Here is a 16,526-nt window from a genome sequence, read left to right on the forward strand (position 1 = left end):
TTATCAACTACGTGGCAAAGCTTTTTTTCACAGAGCAGCTAACATGAGCAGGAGGCATATGGCTGCATGAGAGGCAGAATTTATGTCTGGCACAGCTTTCCCCCAGCCCCTGCCCCCGCCACAGCCTGCGTATGCCACTCCCTCCTACCTGTCGCCCTTCCAGCTCAATCTGGAAGTTTTTTGCCGACTCCTGGGTCACCCGCCCTCCGAAGTCCAGCTGGTAGACTTGTGTTGCCTCATTCCACAGCGGCTGCTTGTTGGCCATCACATACACAAAGCCTTGGCTCCCCAGCCTCCCATCCTCCTTCTCGCTGGCCTTCCGGCACTTGAATTCATCCAGCTCACTGGCTGTCCTCAAACTCCTTTTGGTTTTCCAACCCTTTTTGCTGCCCTGGCTCTGGTTCATCAGTTCATCCCCGCTGATAAAAAGCTCCGGCTCGCTCTCTGAACTGTCCTGAAACTCGTTTGTCTTGTTTAGCTTCTTGGACTTCAGCTGGTCTTTCTGGCTCTTGACCTTCTTCTTCTCCCTCCCCAGCCGAGGGCTGGATATTAGTGAATTGAAGTCAGTCAGCGTCCTTGCCTCTTTTTTGACCTTGCCCTCGGTGATAGCCTGCACGTTTCCTTCCTCGGCTCGACTGTCCAGGCGCTTCCGGCTCTTCTTGCCGAATTTGTCTGTCCTTTGAGGAACAGGGCTTTCCGTCAAGGAAAGCACCTCCTGGAAGGTGTCTGCTGTCTCCACCATTACCTCTGTGCCCACGTGGCTCTGCAGCTCTGCTGGCGGGGGAGACATCACTGGCTTCTCCACCACGAGGAGCGGCTTGGGGGGCAAGGTGCCCTGGGGGTTCTGTACGGGTGGGCAGGCGCTGTAGGAGCTCCACGGGTGCAAGGCGATCGGTGGCAGCTGTAAACTAGAGCAGGCGCTACTTCCTGGGTACATGGGTGGTAAAGGGCAATAGGAGAGGTTGGGTGGATAACCTGGCTGAAGCACAACTGTGGGCTCCTGCTGTGCAAACTGCGTTGGGGCCAGAGTTTCTTTGGGGGAGCAGGGGGGCTGCATTCCCTGAAGGGGAGGGGCACTGTAGCTTGCTGGGTAAGGTACTCCAACCCCATAACTTGTCTGGAAAGTGGCAGTGGGACTGGTTGGAGACTTTGGGGAAACAAATGGCACTCGAGACATATCCAGATGTTGAGCTTGACCGATGATGAGAGGAGTAGGTTTTAGGGGGTTGGGCACTGCGCTCTGAGATGTCCTTTCCTGAGGAACCCATATCTCTTCACTCACCACAGGGTCCCACTGGTACGGCGGAGGCCGTTTTACACCGAGGGCAGCCTCCGTCAAGGTCACAGGTACGTGTCGTATTGATTTCTCCACTGGGCAGTGCTGAGAAAGGGCCTCATCCTCTGTGAAGGCGGAGTTGATATAATCCGCTCGGTCACGGGAATTGTCAGGCGGGCTCAGCAAGCTGTAGGAGGACTGGGAGGCCAGAGGCGAAGTACTGACGGAGTGAGCAATGACAGAGCTGTGCTGGGAGCCACTCCCCGTGCTCAGATCAGGTCTCATGCCACCAATACTGGAAGTGCTGTTACTAGCGTTGGTGCTAGGGATGTTTCCCACACCACCAGTGCTTGTGTTGCTGCTGCTGCCACCACTGCTGCATTGGCTGCAGGTGTACAAGGCGGTGGGTACTCTCTGCTGGTACTGTGCCGTCACCACGCTGCTCTTGGCTTTTGGGGGAAGTTGCAAGGTGGCTCTCTGACCATCCACCAGCTGAGCCATTTTCAGGGCTGCCTCCCTGCTGTTCCTCCGCAGAGTTGCATGAATGATACTGCTGTCCAGCCTCTGCGCGATGTTTCTGCCCTGGGACAGCTGGCTGGCGATGTCAGGGTAGGGCGGCGGGTCCCCGGTTGGGATGGAGTAGCGGGGCACCGTGAGCCGGTTCAGGGTGGCGCTGGCACAGGGCTGCTGCATCTTCTTCTCAGCAGCTGTGATGCGCAGGGTGGCGGAGCTGCCGGGCCCCGGCAGGGTGTAGGTGCTCTGGGCGCAAAGCATCCTGGTGCGAGGCCGGCACACCTCCTCCACGTTCCCACTGCTGTCAAATGTCGTTATCCGCTCATACCCCAGGGGCGTCTGGTAGTGCCCTGCTGGGTAGAGGGAGAACTCCCCCTTTTTCAGGCAGAGGTCGAGGGGCGGCTGCGGGGGGCCGGGTGGGGGTGGCAGGGCGCTGGTGGGCACGGCAGGGATGGTGCCGGGGTAGGGCGGTGGGGGGTTCATTTTGTTCAGCTGCAGCTCCGGAGCGGCCCCGAAGACGACGGCATCCCCTTCCACCAGCTGCGGTCCTGGCCGCGGGGCCTTGGCCTTGGGTGGCGGCTCGTGCTCGCGGTCGCCGTGGTCCCGCAGGTCAGCCAGGGCGATGATGGGGGCGGCGGGGGGCAGCGGGGCAAGGGCGGGGGGCGGGGGAGCGGTGCGGCCCAGCTCCCCCCCGGCCCCGGGGCCTGGGAAGCGGCTCGGCGCCCCCGGGAAGGGCCCTGCCCCCTCGCCCCCCACCTCGGCCGGCGGGTTGCCCAGCACATCCAGCTGCACGTTCTGGTTGGCCAGCAGCGACTGGACCAGGCCGATGCTCTGTGTGGGCGACATGGCCTGGGCCGAGCTGTGGATGGGGGCGATGGGGATGTTGACGGTGCACGGCGGGCTGCTGGCGGGGGCGCCGGGGGCGCCGGGCACTGCAACAAACAAGACAGCGTGTCACCTGCCGCCCCGGCCTTCCCCCCCAGGGCCCCCTGCAAGTGGTGGCAGTGGCGAGGCCTGCGCTGTGGGGCTGGCCCAGCCCCACGCTGAGGGGCCACCAGCCACGGCGGGCTGTGGCAGTTAGGCGAGTGGTTGGGTAACAGGCACTAGAACAGGGCATTTTCCTGAAGTGGGGTTTCACATAGTTTTGGGTTTTCTTCAGCACTTGTGGAAGACATGCAGGCCGCTAAAAAATGCTTCATGGGAAAATTTCAGAGCAGCACTGACATAAAATTCAGGAACTGGCAGGAATATGTTTTTTAAAGCTAGTTAGAAGAAAAAACCACTGCCCATCTTTTGTACTGTCATTCACTTTACCTTTGACTTTCTGAACTATCTGCTACCTTTAAATACTTGCTGAAGCACCCTGCTGTATTTGCATGGACTGCTATCAGATCCCAAAATCAATGGATCAGACCTTAGTCTGGACAAGTAAGCCAGCCTGTACCCACTGATTCCCACTGCACAATTTCTATTTGTTAACAGCTGGTGACCAACTTTAAAGTAATGTCTCGGGAGTGATGCTTCAGAGGTAAAGTTCAGAGCTCACTTTTGGTCTACACTACGATTCCCATGGACTTTCACAGTCTGAATTGCCACTCACTCATCATCCAATTTTAACTACTTTACTCAAAAGTTTTGCTGAATCAGGACTCACTAGTTTTCAGGGAGCATTTTTTGATAGTAAATACATCAACAACAGAAAGGATAATCCACCCAGAAACCCACAGCTGTCCCTAGTCCTAGCCCCCTCTTCTCTGACCCTAGTCCTAGGACCACTAACGTGGCTTCCTGACGTCCTCCAGGGCTGCTGCTGCCTGATGGTGAGGCACAAAAGTGTCCCCTCTGGCCCAGGATGACTCCCCTCTAGAGCCAGTCAGGTGTCACTGTGCCATGCAGAACCAAGCTTCAGAAGGAAGATGAAATGATGCACCTCAAGCCTGCCCTGATCTGATGGCAGTTATGAGTTTTGGCTTAAAAGTCTGTGTCATTAAAAAAACCCAACGAATAAAAGCCAAAGAAGTGGAGTTAAAAAAAAAGAAAGTCAAAGACCTGCACTGAAATCACTGCATAGTATCTTAAGTATAATGGTCTCCAGACTCCATGAGCTCAGGAAAACTGGAGAATACAGATCACAGCTGGGAAAAAGGAAGTATTATTATCTCTTGAGTATAGTGGGTGGCAAAGCAACCAGTAATGCAAAATGAAAGAAGATGAAACAGAGAGAGAGGAATATGATGGAATGAAATACAGACAAAACTTATAAAAGTTCTTGAAAGAAGATCTGTAAGGAAAAGATGTGAGGAAATAGATGGGAAGTCAGATGGGAAATGTAAGGGGAAGATTTAAGGAAACAGATAGGAAGCCAAAAAGATTCAAGAAGTGGCTACTGTAGTCTGGACAACTTCAGCATCAATGCTTTGACAGGCTGCGACCAGAAATGTGAGAAGAAGCAAAAGAATGTAAGAAAAGCTTCCCACTCACGGTGGTGGTGGTGAACAAGGGACAGTGAGGCAAGAAACTATTCTGATGACTTCAACCAGAAGCATGAAACTTGTTCAATTGCTTGCAATTCCTTGATTCCAACAGGAACTAGCACTGAGAAGCTGGAGCATGGCAGGGAAATGAGAACACTGGAACCAAATACAGGTGCAGAAGTCAAGAAGGAATAAAATACAATAATGAGGGGAAACAGTAAATACTGTATTCCCCACGCCCATCCCCCACCCCAAGATTCTTGGAGATTCTTTAATAGGTTTTCTGTATAAAACCCACAGAAAATTACAAGTTCCATCAGCAGGTTTATGGGAGGAAAAGAGACTGGAGTAATATCCAGTATCCTAAAGTCACATCCAGGATCATCTCAGTGTGCCAAATTCTGTGGAGACCTCTGATTTGCAAGACCAGATTAGGCAAAAGACCCATTAGTCAGGATTCCTCCAGCTGCTGCCCAGTTCCTAACTAATCTCCAATTATCATCCACCTATGCCCTATAATTATATTTTCAATAGCATTAGGCTTTTAACAGCATCAGTCATGAATGTTGTGGTGCAGACAGGTCTGTGGCTATGCTGGTAAATTTTTATGGTAGTCCTGTTTGTCCATTTAGAAGAAGAATGACAGCTAAACTCAACTAACCCTAAGGCAGCATGGTTCTGTGCTTGGCTGGCGGGCCATGCTTTCATCCTGATGTCTGCAGGTTAGCAATTTATCCACCAGAGCTTGAGGTTGAATTGTTAGCTTGGCTTGATTGACCCAAATATTGCTGTCATGGGTATTAAGTGCCTTATCAAACAAAATGTCATTCATTGTGGTGTTGCTTAATATCCCAAAATGTTTAAATTGGATGTTTTTTTCATTTCTCCAGTGGTTTTTAATTGATTTGTTTGCATAATTCGCAATTCACCGTCCATTTGCCTTGCCAAGTCTTTACTGACTACATTAAGAAGCACCTGTCCCAAGAGTACCTCACTATGAACATTCCACTGCCCAAGAGCAGCTTTCCACTATGTTTTTTAAAATCTGTCATGTAATCATTACTTAGACTGCAATATATTTTCCCATTATTATATGTAACTTTTTTTCTTTATATGCAGGCTTTAAGAAAGGATAACCCCAAGATTTAAGTAGCCTCCATTTGCTAAGTCAGAAATGACTTCTCAGAAGAAACTAGAAAGAAAAAGGTGGACAAGAAGAGGAAGGCCGTTATGGAGGACAGGGTAGTATGGTTCTTTTACTAACCTTCTCAAAGAGCTGTAACAAATCTCTAACAATTTTCCCTATGTTTGTGCTCACCAATCAGCAGTTCTGAGTAATGTTTCAGATCTTTTAATAATATAAAAGGAATTGATATTGCGGACCTAATCCAATTTTCAGGAAGGGATGCCAAAACTTTATATTAACTTTTTTTTTTTTCTATTTCATTTTTGTGTTACTTTCTGTCAGCTTGGACCATGTTTCATAACAGAAAATGTTGACTGCTTCCTATGCATAGTATGTATACGATCATCAGTGCCTCTATGATTTTCTATAGATCCTAGAGGTAAATATTAAGTAGACATAAATTAGGCAAGCCAAGCCCCAAATCATGAAAGAGTGGGCTTCATTTTAAGCACATGACTATTTCTTTACAAGTCCAGAGGACTACTCTGATGCTTGGGTCAGACATAAGCCTTGGTGCGTTCAGCTGTCAAAACCTTCATTTGACATAATGGGAGTATTTCCATTTATTTCAACAGACTCTAGTACAAGCCTTCAACTGCTCTGCAGTGCTCGCACTCCCTCTTCCTTAAAGGGTACTGGCATGAAGGCCACTCCTGTAGTTCCAAAAACGTGTGATCTGACAATAGGAATCCTTTACTGATGTGAAAATTCTAAAAACCTATTAATTTTATCTTCTTCTTGTCTACTATTTGTTAATTTTATTGCCATGATGGTTCTTTTTTTTTTTTTATTGGAAGAGGTCCTTGAGTACTTCCAGTCCTTTTACCTGCCACATTCATATCACCTGCACCCAAGCCTTCCCTGCACTGTTTGAATCCTCTGCTACCTTACACCTCAGTTAAATGAGAAATTCTTCCTGATCCCCCTTGTTTATAGACTACTTTACTATTTTAGCTTCTCTGCAAGACTTGGTATTGTTAAAATCCAAATGGGCATTTATCATTTCTCAAAGGGTTTTAGGGGAACCTCCCCTCCCACCCAAGCTCCTATCAGTGGGCTGTGCCGATTACAGTTCTGTCCTACAAAAATGCAGAATGCAAGGCTTCGATCTATGGAGAATTCTTAGTGAACTAAATAGAAGATGATTAATTTTCCAATGAACTTGAAACTTAGCAGCTCTGTACGAATTACATTATGCACATATTTTAGAAAACAATGCCCGTAGTGCGTATTAGCCTTATTCTAATTCAGTTTTACAGGACCCCATCAGACAAAGGGGTTTTGATTTGTGTGTTCACCAGAAGGGGCTAGTGACACAAGCGACCTGTCCTCCATTTAGCTTAACCTGTAATGTGGCAGACCTCCAGCTCCTCCTTACCTGGTAAATCATCTTCATCTTCACTGAAAACATTTGGATTAAATACCGGCAGGTTAATGTAGTCCATTGAAATCTTCCGCACTTCTGGGAGATATATTGTCATCTGCCTGGGCTGCAGATGCAGCAAACTGGTTTTATATATTACTGGAGAAAGAGTATAATAAGAAATAATAATAATAAAAAGATCTGTTACACAAAGAGCATCTAAAGCTAAGAAAGAATCAATTCAAAGCAGACAAAAGGGCTAAGACTATTTTTATTTAATGTATTAAAGACCAAATGCAAGTATGGGCCATTCTTAGCCAAATCACTGTGCAGCACCTTGCATAAACTGGATAAAAGGGATTGTTACTTTCAGCTATTTCTCTTTCAATAGAAGCAACATTTCTGTAGATAAATACTATGTAGAAATAATTAATTACTTCATCTTGTATACACATCTATTTTTAAAGAAATAAAATAATTTTTCCATTCTACTTTTGGAACTCTTCACTGCTACACACAAAGAAACCCTTCTTTGGCTCAGGAAGTTCCTGGGACCCAAACCCTTGGAGACTGGGAGAACACATGAAGGAATTATCACTATATGCTTGCTCTACACTGACATCCTTCCCTACTTATCTGTCACTGACACTGAGAGAATGAGCGTGACCTCTGGTCTGTCCCGCTAGGGTCATTCTTACACTATCTTTTGACAATCATTGCAAATGCAGATGTCAGAAAGTTATAAATCACTTGGGGAAAAAACACCAAAGGGGCTGGAACAAACCTGAGGGTTTCCATAATACTTTATCAAGTAGAAGGTGCCAGTGCTCTATGGTAGTAGCACTGGTTGTCCCCATGGTGACAACGCCCTGAGAGGACAAGCTTTGCCTGGAGGCTGGGCCAGAGAAGGTCCTCTCCTCAGTAGCTGGGCCTCCTTCTCTTGTCTGATAGTAGTCAGTATAGCCACAGAAGGTATTTATTTGACTAATTCTGCACCCAGGGCATCACTATGTAGTCCTGACCTAACTATATAATGCAACACAGGAAACAAAAGTTCTCCAAAAAGCTCATAAAACTTCTATACTTGTGTTAATATTTCAATTCAGAGCTGAGTTAGGCTAGGTGGTACCCTGTTCTTTATTTGGCCTTCTTCCTTTCAACAGGACTACCTAGGTAGAATTGGCCTATCCAGAAAAAGGTCAAGAGACTAGACAACTGCTACTTTTAATGAAGGCTACAAATTTACTCATGCTCCAGCAAAAAGAACCATATGATAAGGCACTGCACTGACTTGAAGAGTCCTGAGCATGATTCTGTAAGGCCTTTTTTAACACTATTTTGCTATAAATAGTAGCTAAATTGTTATAAAAATCTGACTTTTAAAAATATTTCTATTACATTAACTCATTAACTTAAAACCTATGATACTTACAGTGTTCTTTTTTTATTTGTTTAGGTTTTGTTCAAATAAACTGTAAAAATAAAGGTCTGGGGTTGACTGTTAATCAGTCTTTTTATTACAACTGAGCCTTTTAACATTTTCTTGATAATCTCGTTATTGTATTTATAGATTCTAATCTCTTTTAGTTACAGTGAATTTTGTAAAATCTAATTCCTACTGTCCAGAAAATAAGTGCATTGTTAAAAAAGCCTTTTGATAATTTAAAAAGAATCATATGGCATAAGTTTGTTCTTTGCAAGTTGGAAGTTTACTTTTACCTGCACCAAGGTTAGTCGGTAGGAAAGCAGCCAAACCCACAATTTTGAATTTGGTTCCCCAGATATTAGATGTGACCTGAGCAAGGTAGTTGTGCTGCAAAGGAAAAACAAGATCATTTTCGCCTAATAAAATCCGTATCAAGCTCTAATAAAAAACAGCAGAGCAATCAAGCTATTGCAAGTGGTAACACAATTTCAGCTTCTCTTGTTCTTATTGAAACAGCCTAATGGGCCTATGTAGCAACTGTTATACCCAGTCATTAAGAAGTCTCATTTTGATATCTGAACACCATCAGAAATAACGTATACAACAGCCACATAGGCTGATTAAAGCTGCTGAAGAACTGAACAACACGATGGCTGCTTAGTGAGAATACGTCAGTTTTCAGACACTTGCTTTTCCTGCACAGCAAGAGCACAGCTTTTCTGTATTTCAGAAAGTAATATACCCTGCCCATTGGTTCTATGCTTATAAATCACTTTATAGAACAACAAATAAGACAGAAGTTAATTACTCATAATGACAAACATATTTTTCCTGGAGCTTCCAAAGCAGCTTCCCAAACCACTGCTTCCACGGTGATCAAATTAGGGGTCTGACAGACCAAGAGATTTTCTCAAAGGCCAAGAGTTACGCTGCCAATATCAGGAGCAGGATGTAAGACTCTGGTCTCCTTCCCTAATCAAAGGGCTTTTAGTCCTATCTACTGCTGCCGTGTAACTGATCTAGAATGTTACAACATAAAGGAAAAAGTGAAATGACAGAGCAGAAAAAAACAACTGAGATGAAACAAAACAAAACTGAAAGAACACAGGCTGGTATTAATAAAATATGTAACCCAGACAGTTCTACAGTCTGCTAAGTTTCATTTACCCACAGGACACGAACACCACAAAGAGCACAAAGTGCTAATTCTTTGCCTTCCTTTCAATTAAGGCTGCTCCATGTTAATTATGAAACAGAGAACATGTGGCCCTCTTAAGCAAGCATTTCCTTATCTCTGCAATCCTCAGCAGAGCGGAGAACTATGAGAGCATTAAGACAGCTCTGAGAAACTGACAAAGCATTTTCACATACACTTTCAAACAGCTAACAACATCACCTAGAATAAAACCCCTCACATGGATTCACACTGACAGAAGTTAGTGGTGCCAGGAATTACCAAACACCACATGATATTGCATTGACACTTTCAAACATTAACAGTGAACTGGAAGATGCAATTCTTTAGTTGTCCATATAGTTACTGTAATTTAAATGAAAATATTTTACTGGTCAACATTAGATCTGTATCACAACTTGCTGCCTCTGGAAGGAGATGCATTTGGACTCAGGTCTGGTAGCAATGGGCACAATACCTGAGTAATATCTTCTAAAGGAAACTCTCTTCGGGTTAGGCTTGGCGAACCAATAGATGGTTTCCTTATTGGTAATCTTGGCGATCTCGATATCTCCTGTGCAGCTCGTGACATCTTTGGAGATTTGCGAGCTTCTATATTGATTCTGCATATAAAGCAATAATTAGAATCACCAACAGGCATGCAAAAATGGACAGAATTCATGTCTTTGCATGTAAAGACATAATGAAGACAACTGGCATGGTGTCCTCTGACTAATAAAGACTGTAGAGTCTACAGGATGGAGAGCTACAGGTTAAATGTAAAGATATATCAAGACCTGACATACATGCAGGAACTCAGACTGGATGGTTTCTGATTCACTTAACAAAGCTTACAGTAGTTCTGCTGGATACAACATATCCTCCACTAATCCATAAAAAGGTGTACTGCTGAGCTATTTCGGCTATGCAGACTTTGCGCAAAGCCTCAAGAAATGGAAACATGACACCTCAGCTGGCAGATCTCCAGATTAGTACAGCAAACGAAGGCTCCACAAACTTTGTCAGTGCTCTCATTCTAAGCCAAAAGTTATTCCTACCTCCCACTATACGAAGGGAGTCATGAACAAGAGATCAAGCACCTGAAAAAGCTCACCGGTAGGAAAAATAATGAACAAAAGTTACATTTCAAAAGTATGCTCTTAGAAAACCAAGGATGCAAGGTAGTTGTTCTTCCTGAGCCATTTCAAGTTTTAGGCTCAGGAACTGATGGTTCTTTTGTCAAGTGCGACTGAACTAAACCATCGGTATTTTGCACATGATGTTCACATATAAAGGATGCATTTGCTTTGCCTCATACCAGGGCAAGTTCATAATGTAAGGTCTTTGGACCTTACTTAATGTAAGTGTCAGCTGCTGCTAGAAGGCATCACAGGGCTTCAACCCCACGACATGAAGCTGGCAGATAGATGTCAATGCCTGTAAGAAGCACCACAGACATCAGTGAGGCTCTGTGCAGGTGGAAGGTTCTATCTATGCACATATGAATATAATGAAGAGCTGGCAGGAAAACAACCAGACAAATTAATGGCTTAGAAGCCTGTTCTGTATGTTTTTACAGAACCTCCTCAACCCGGTGTTTAGGAGGATCTGTTTGCTGAGGCTCCCTTGCAAAGCCACCACAGCAGCAGTGCCACCTATGCCAGGATCTATGCCACCTATGCATGGATTTAGGAATTTGAAAATACCCCTCAGGAAATAAAGGTTTTAACTAGACCAAGGACTCTTAAGCATTGAGGAGGTAAAAACACAAACTGTTTTTGAAGGACAAAATCTATTCCATGGTAGCAAGAGTTCACATGAGACAGAGGTGGGAGAGTTTATAAAATATTTCTTTGAGATTGCCTGGGGAGAAGGGGTGCCCTATGGTTCCCCATTACCTTTTGCCTCAGAACCTTCCTCAAAGTCCACCTCAACACCAATCTCTGAGACCACTCCAGAACTGCACATTGTAGTGAAACCCACACCTATCTGCCCAAAGGAGTTTGCCTTTAATTTTATGAGGTGTCAAGACAGTCATTAAAAAAAAAAAAAAAAAAAAGAAAAAAGAAAAGAAAAAAGAAACGGAAGAAAACCCAAGAAGAAGAAATACCCAAGATGTGATTACCTGGGGAGTTTGGGTGATTTGCTAGCTCGGCTGATTTTGGGAGATTTCTTTGCTGCCCAGTCGTCACTCAGTTCGATATCACTGGAGTCAGAGCAGTTGCAGCTGTCAATCACAGTGGAAATCAAGCTGTTTCCATAGATTTCATCTATCAAGACAGGCCCCAGAAAATGTAAGTGCTGCTTCAGAAAACTGATATCAATTACAACTATCAGTCGTCAGAAGCATAAATCTGATCCACAGGCAGCAGCTGAGATAAAACCATGCAGAGAAAATTAACCATTCTGCACCCTTCCTAGTATTATGTCCAAATTTCCAATGGTTTGAACTCAAGTGAACGTGATTCGGAGGGGTGAATAGCATTCAACCAACTTCAAAACTGAGACTAAACAGTATTTCTGCTAGTGAGCAATCTATTCCCCACTATTCAAATATAAGAAGTTCCTCTCTGTGAAACAGAAGATAGCATGGTATAATTTCAGAGGCTTGAGCCTAGGTCATGCTATAGATTTTTTCCACATCAGAAGAAGAAAAAAAATCAGATATCACCTTCCATGTTGCATATATAGATCTTCTTTAACTCTTGAGGATTTAATAACTAAAGTATTTCTAAACCTTTTTTTATATAGACCAACAATTAAATTCTACCTGCTTTCCCATCTGTTTTAGGATCCATGATGACAAACTCCGGCCGCAACTTGCTGATACGACGTCCTTTCAGGATAGGCACCAATCCCCCAAGGTATTCCAGGTACAGAGTATAACATGGACCACCAACCTCTGGGTCATCTTCTGTCCGCTTCATCGTGCAGTGAAGCCGTTCATTACCAGCTGTTGGGTAGCTGACAAAATCTCTCATATTGTTTGGGTCTGGGATAGGAGGCTTAATTAAATGAAGGAAGGAAAAAGAAAGTTTCCTATAGGTTACTGTGGTTTGGCTGGTGGTTGCTTTTTTTCTGTGGTGACTTAACCCCAACACAACTAACTGAATTTGAACCCAATTCTAACTTAGCAGGTTTAGTATAGGTTACCACATGAGTTATGCAGAACCCACATGCAAGACAGAGTGGCTGTGTATTATTTAGTTAGGTCAAAAGCAGCTGTACACAGAAAACTCAAACTAGTTACTTCAATAAAGGCAGCTGGACCTGTGGTTAGAGCACTGAATTAGACAACAAACCTGTCTTCAAGTCCCAGCTCTATCACAAAATTATCTTTTAACTTGGTGTCCTGGTTTCAGCTGGGACACGGTTAATTTTCTTCTTAGTAGCTGCTACAGTGCTGTGGTTTGGATTGAGGATGAGAATAATGTTGATAATGCACTGATGTTTTAGTTGTTGATAAGTAGGGCTTACGCTACATCAAGGACTTTTCAAGCTTCCCATGCTCTGTCAGTGCGGAGGGGCACAAGAAGGTGGGAGGGAGCACGGCCAGGACAATAGAACATAATGCTCAGTATATAAACTGGGGGGGAGTTGGCCAGGAGTTGCCGATCACTGCTTGGGGACCAGCTGGGCATCAGTCAGAGGGTGGTGAGCAATTGTATTGTGCATCACTTGGGGGTTTTTGTTGGTTTTTTTCCCCTTGGATTTTATTCCCCTCTCTCCCTCTCCTCTTCATTGCAATTATTGTTGTTGTTATTATTATCACTTTATTTCAACTATTAAAACTGTTCTTATCTCAACTCACAGGTTTTACCTTTTTCCAGTTCTCCTCCCCATTCCGCTGGGGGGATGTGGGGCAGGGGGGCAGCGAGTGAGCAGCTGTGTGGTACTTGGTTGCTGGCTGGGGTTAAACCACGATGCTTGGGTAATGTCATCAGGTCTAAGCCTCAGAGTACCTTGTCTCTGGCTGGCCCTCCAAGTGAACTTGGCCACCCAGGTTCCCATTCCTGGCTAGTACATGCTATGGCACTATACTACAGTGCTGCCAGCTCTGGAGGAAGCTTGTACCTCTATCACCTCCAAGCACATGACCCATCGTTGCTGAGGGCCTAGTTGTGCGCAATGTAGAGAACTACGAGCACAAAGCTCAGGGTGGGTTTCTTTGCCCTGCTTGCCAGCACACTGTATTAATCCATGAAAAGCTCAGTCCTAAAGCTGTTGGACTGCTTTTGCCTAGGACAATATAGCCTATATAACACAAATACTATTATTATGTATAAGTCAAGCCTATATAACACAAATACTATTATTATGTATAAGTCAACACAGTTTCTTTCAAAATGGAAGTACAAGAAAAAAAAGTAGGAGAAAAAAGGAGCCTCCTTAACTTGGCAAAATGGATATGGGCTGAGCAATCTGTGGTGTAGTCCTTAAGCTGGAGGGGGAAGAGGAATATACACAGGGAACAGGGTGCCTTGCCAGGCACTGGAGGCACGGCTGACAATGTAGGTGGGAGTATGTGGCTGGTGGAGAGCCAGGGTAAAGTATGAAGTAGTGCTGGTGGAGAGCCAGGGTAAAGTATGAAGTAGTGCTGAGGAGGCTCCAGAAACACCCATGAAAGAGCAAGAGGCATGTGGCGTCTGGGAACCCTGTTTCAGCCTCTCAACTATGCAGCCCCGTGACCTCTCCCCACCTTGGCAGCCCGGAGCTGACAGAAGGGCTGCTGGCAACGATGTGCCCCCTGTACTACCTCTGCCCCTCTGATTGCCTTCATGGCTCCCAGCCTTGCTACAGCCAACTGCTGCCTTCATCCCATCCCATCCCATCCCATCCCATCCTGTTCCATCCCATCCCATCCTGTTCCACCCCGTCCCCTCCCCTGCCTTCCATAACAGCCAAGGAAGCATCACTGATGCTTTAGAGAGCTGCAGGGGTGGCTCCGGGACATGGAACGCATCCTGGGGAGAAGCAGGCATACTAGAAAGAACTAAGAACCACTGGTCTGTTAAATGCTCTGCATCTTTGGAGATCGAGGAGTTACGGTTACAGCAAGGCATTTATTCTTCTCTGGCAAATGCAATGTTTCACAGTCGCGCAAATTGCCCTGATTAGCAGCACCCAAACGGAACTGTGCTGAACCATTATTTTATAGGCATAATTTGTTCTCATTTAAGCTCAGCCAAGTCCACTGATTTCAAAATAGTTATTCTAGGTCTGCATTGTTTTAACAGGGACCTGACACTGGCTCAAGAGAATGCTAACACATATACAAAAGATATGTAACACAAAAATATATGTTTGAATGTAGGGCATTTACCAGCTAATGCTCTGGTTTATAGGCTGTGATAACGACTTCAGAAATCCTGAAATGTGACAGAGGGCAAAACTGTGAAACAAAGTGGCTGAGCAGATGGCTCTGATAGTGGTACAGGGAAAGGCACGGTATCTGGTTCATTTCTCCATAGCACTGTTGGAGCAGTAAGGTTAGCAGAAGTCAGTGTCAGTAGAAATATTTGTGCAACCCCAGGTCTTAAGTATAACTTTCCTGGCTATATAAGGACTCGTGTAACAATCCTCCTTTAATTGTGACACAGTATCAGTGTGATACTTGGAAAGGCACAAAATTACCATGGAATAATGCAGATCAGTATGTGTGAACCTTCTTTTCAGATTTTAATGGGCACCAAATGGATCAGTGGGCTCCTCAAGAGGGCTGGAATGACCCTTAATCAAGTTTTTAAAATTATAATTATGATAACTACAGCATCTTGTAATATATCCATTGTCACTTGGGAGCACCACAGGGGGGAAATCAAGCAACTCCTTATTCTTGCTCACACACACGTTTCCTTCTTTTTACCTTGATTGTTGGTATAAAGGCAGTGGTGAGGTATGAGCAGAGCCGAGGGGGCAGGGTCAGTTTGCTGATATCCTTGTCATCCCGCAGACAGCTAGCGATGGTCTGCTGGCACAGCAGCTGCAGACTGGAAACCCTGTGCTCAACTCTGACAACATATAATGCAGGTCCAGAAGCCATCAGCAGGCGTGAATCCCTGTGACCCCAACAGATCGAGATGATAGGACGCTGCATGGAGAAGAGAAGGATACAACTTTAAAAGAGCTTGTACTTTCTCCAAGGTAGTTGCACAGAAAGTGACCACACAGCACCAAACATGTTACCTTAAGTCTTCCAGAAACCTGCCCACAAAAAGGGGGAAGAATGTGAACATCCGAAATTATTAATAACAGTGGTTGATGTCTATACACTGCTTTCTACTCACAAGGTGTGAAGATCTTCATGCAAGGAATTGTCTATCAAATTCATTACCTAGATAGGATAAATGACTTTAAAGTCACACAGTGTTAAAAAGCAGGATCTTTCGATGCCTCACCCAGATGATCTTTCAGTCATCTGATCAATCCTCATCCACTGGTAATGGCTCACATTTTACACATGAAAAGTTAAATTATATGCCCAGAGACACTTAGTAAAGTAGTGGACAAAACTGTATCAGTTTTCTTGCCTTGCACTGAGTCTTCTGCTGCACAAAGTCTCTTTTGAACTATTCCCAGAGGAAGCGAACTGTGAAAGAGCACCAGGGACAACACAGAGAACAGCCTTTTGTCTTCTGCTTGTCTACACTCAGAACTGTCTAAATTCATGACAGTAAAAACAGAGTCAGGGACAACTGGTACTAAGTGTCAGAAAGCAGAGCAAAATAGCAATAAACGCTGCTTTGGACATTATTCCCTGCTGCATGAACATTAAGAGTTCACGTGAGAATACCAAGCTGGGCTTGCAAGGAGCTGTCTAAACTCTCTTCCCGAAACCCATCTTTTTTATGTAAAGCACCAGTCTGTTGTGACCTCCTGTAGCCCTACCACTGTTACTTTTGCCCTTCATGAGTGTTAGCTGCATCTGCCTGTCATCTCTTGCTTTCTGTGTTACAAAGCATCTGTGTTTGCATATATATACATACTGTAGGGAACGTCAATCCCGTATCTGCTATCTCTATACAAACAACACAGAGTAAAGAAGAACCTCCCATTCCATGAAGAATACTGTGCAGCAGGCTGTGATCAGTGAACTACAAAAGGTTTACTCCTT

The 16,526-nt window shown here is 44.8% G+C and overlaps 1 protein-coding gene across 8 annotated transcripts in view; it reads right to left on the reverse strand.

Moving 5' to 3' along the window:
• The window catches only part of TULP4 (TUB like protein 4), a 177,792-nt gene that overhangs the window by 9,627 nt on the left and 151,639 nt on the right, over nt 1-16,526 (reverse strand). For all 8 annotated transcript variants that reach the window (XM_037391551.1, XM_037391555.1, XM_037391552.1 and 5 more), the window contains 7 exons: nt 15,279-15,503; nt 12,183-12,417; nt 11,538-11,682; nt 9,891-10,035; nt 8,532-8,625; nt 6,828-6,971; nt 149-2,721 (listed from right to left, as the gene is read on the reverse strand). In XM_037391551.1, the coding sequence (XP_037247448.1) occupies nt 149-2,721; nt 6,828-6,971; nt 8,532-8,625; nt 9,891-10,035; nt 11,538-11,682; nt 12,183-12,417; nt 15,279-15,503 (3,561 nt within the window). The remainder of the gene's footprint in view (nt 1-148; nt 2,722-6,827; nt 6,972-8,531; nt 8,626-9,890; nt 10,036-11,537; nt 11,683-12,182; nt 12,418-15,278; nt 15,504-16,526) is intronic.

This window comes from Falco rusticolus, chromosome 6, assembly GCF_015220075.1.
Source record: "Falco rusticolus isolate bFalRus1 chromosome 6, bFalRus1.pri, whole genome shotgun sequence".
Lineage (NCBI taxonomy): Eukaryota > Metazoa > Chordata > Aves > Falconiformes > Falconidae > Falco > Falco rusticolus.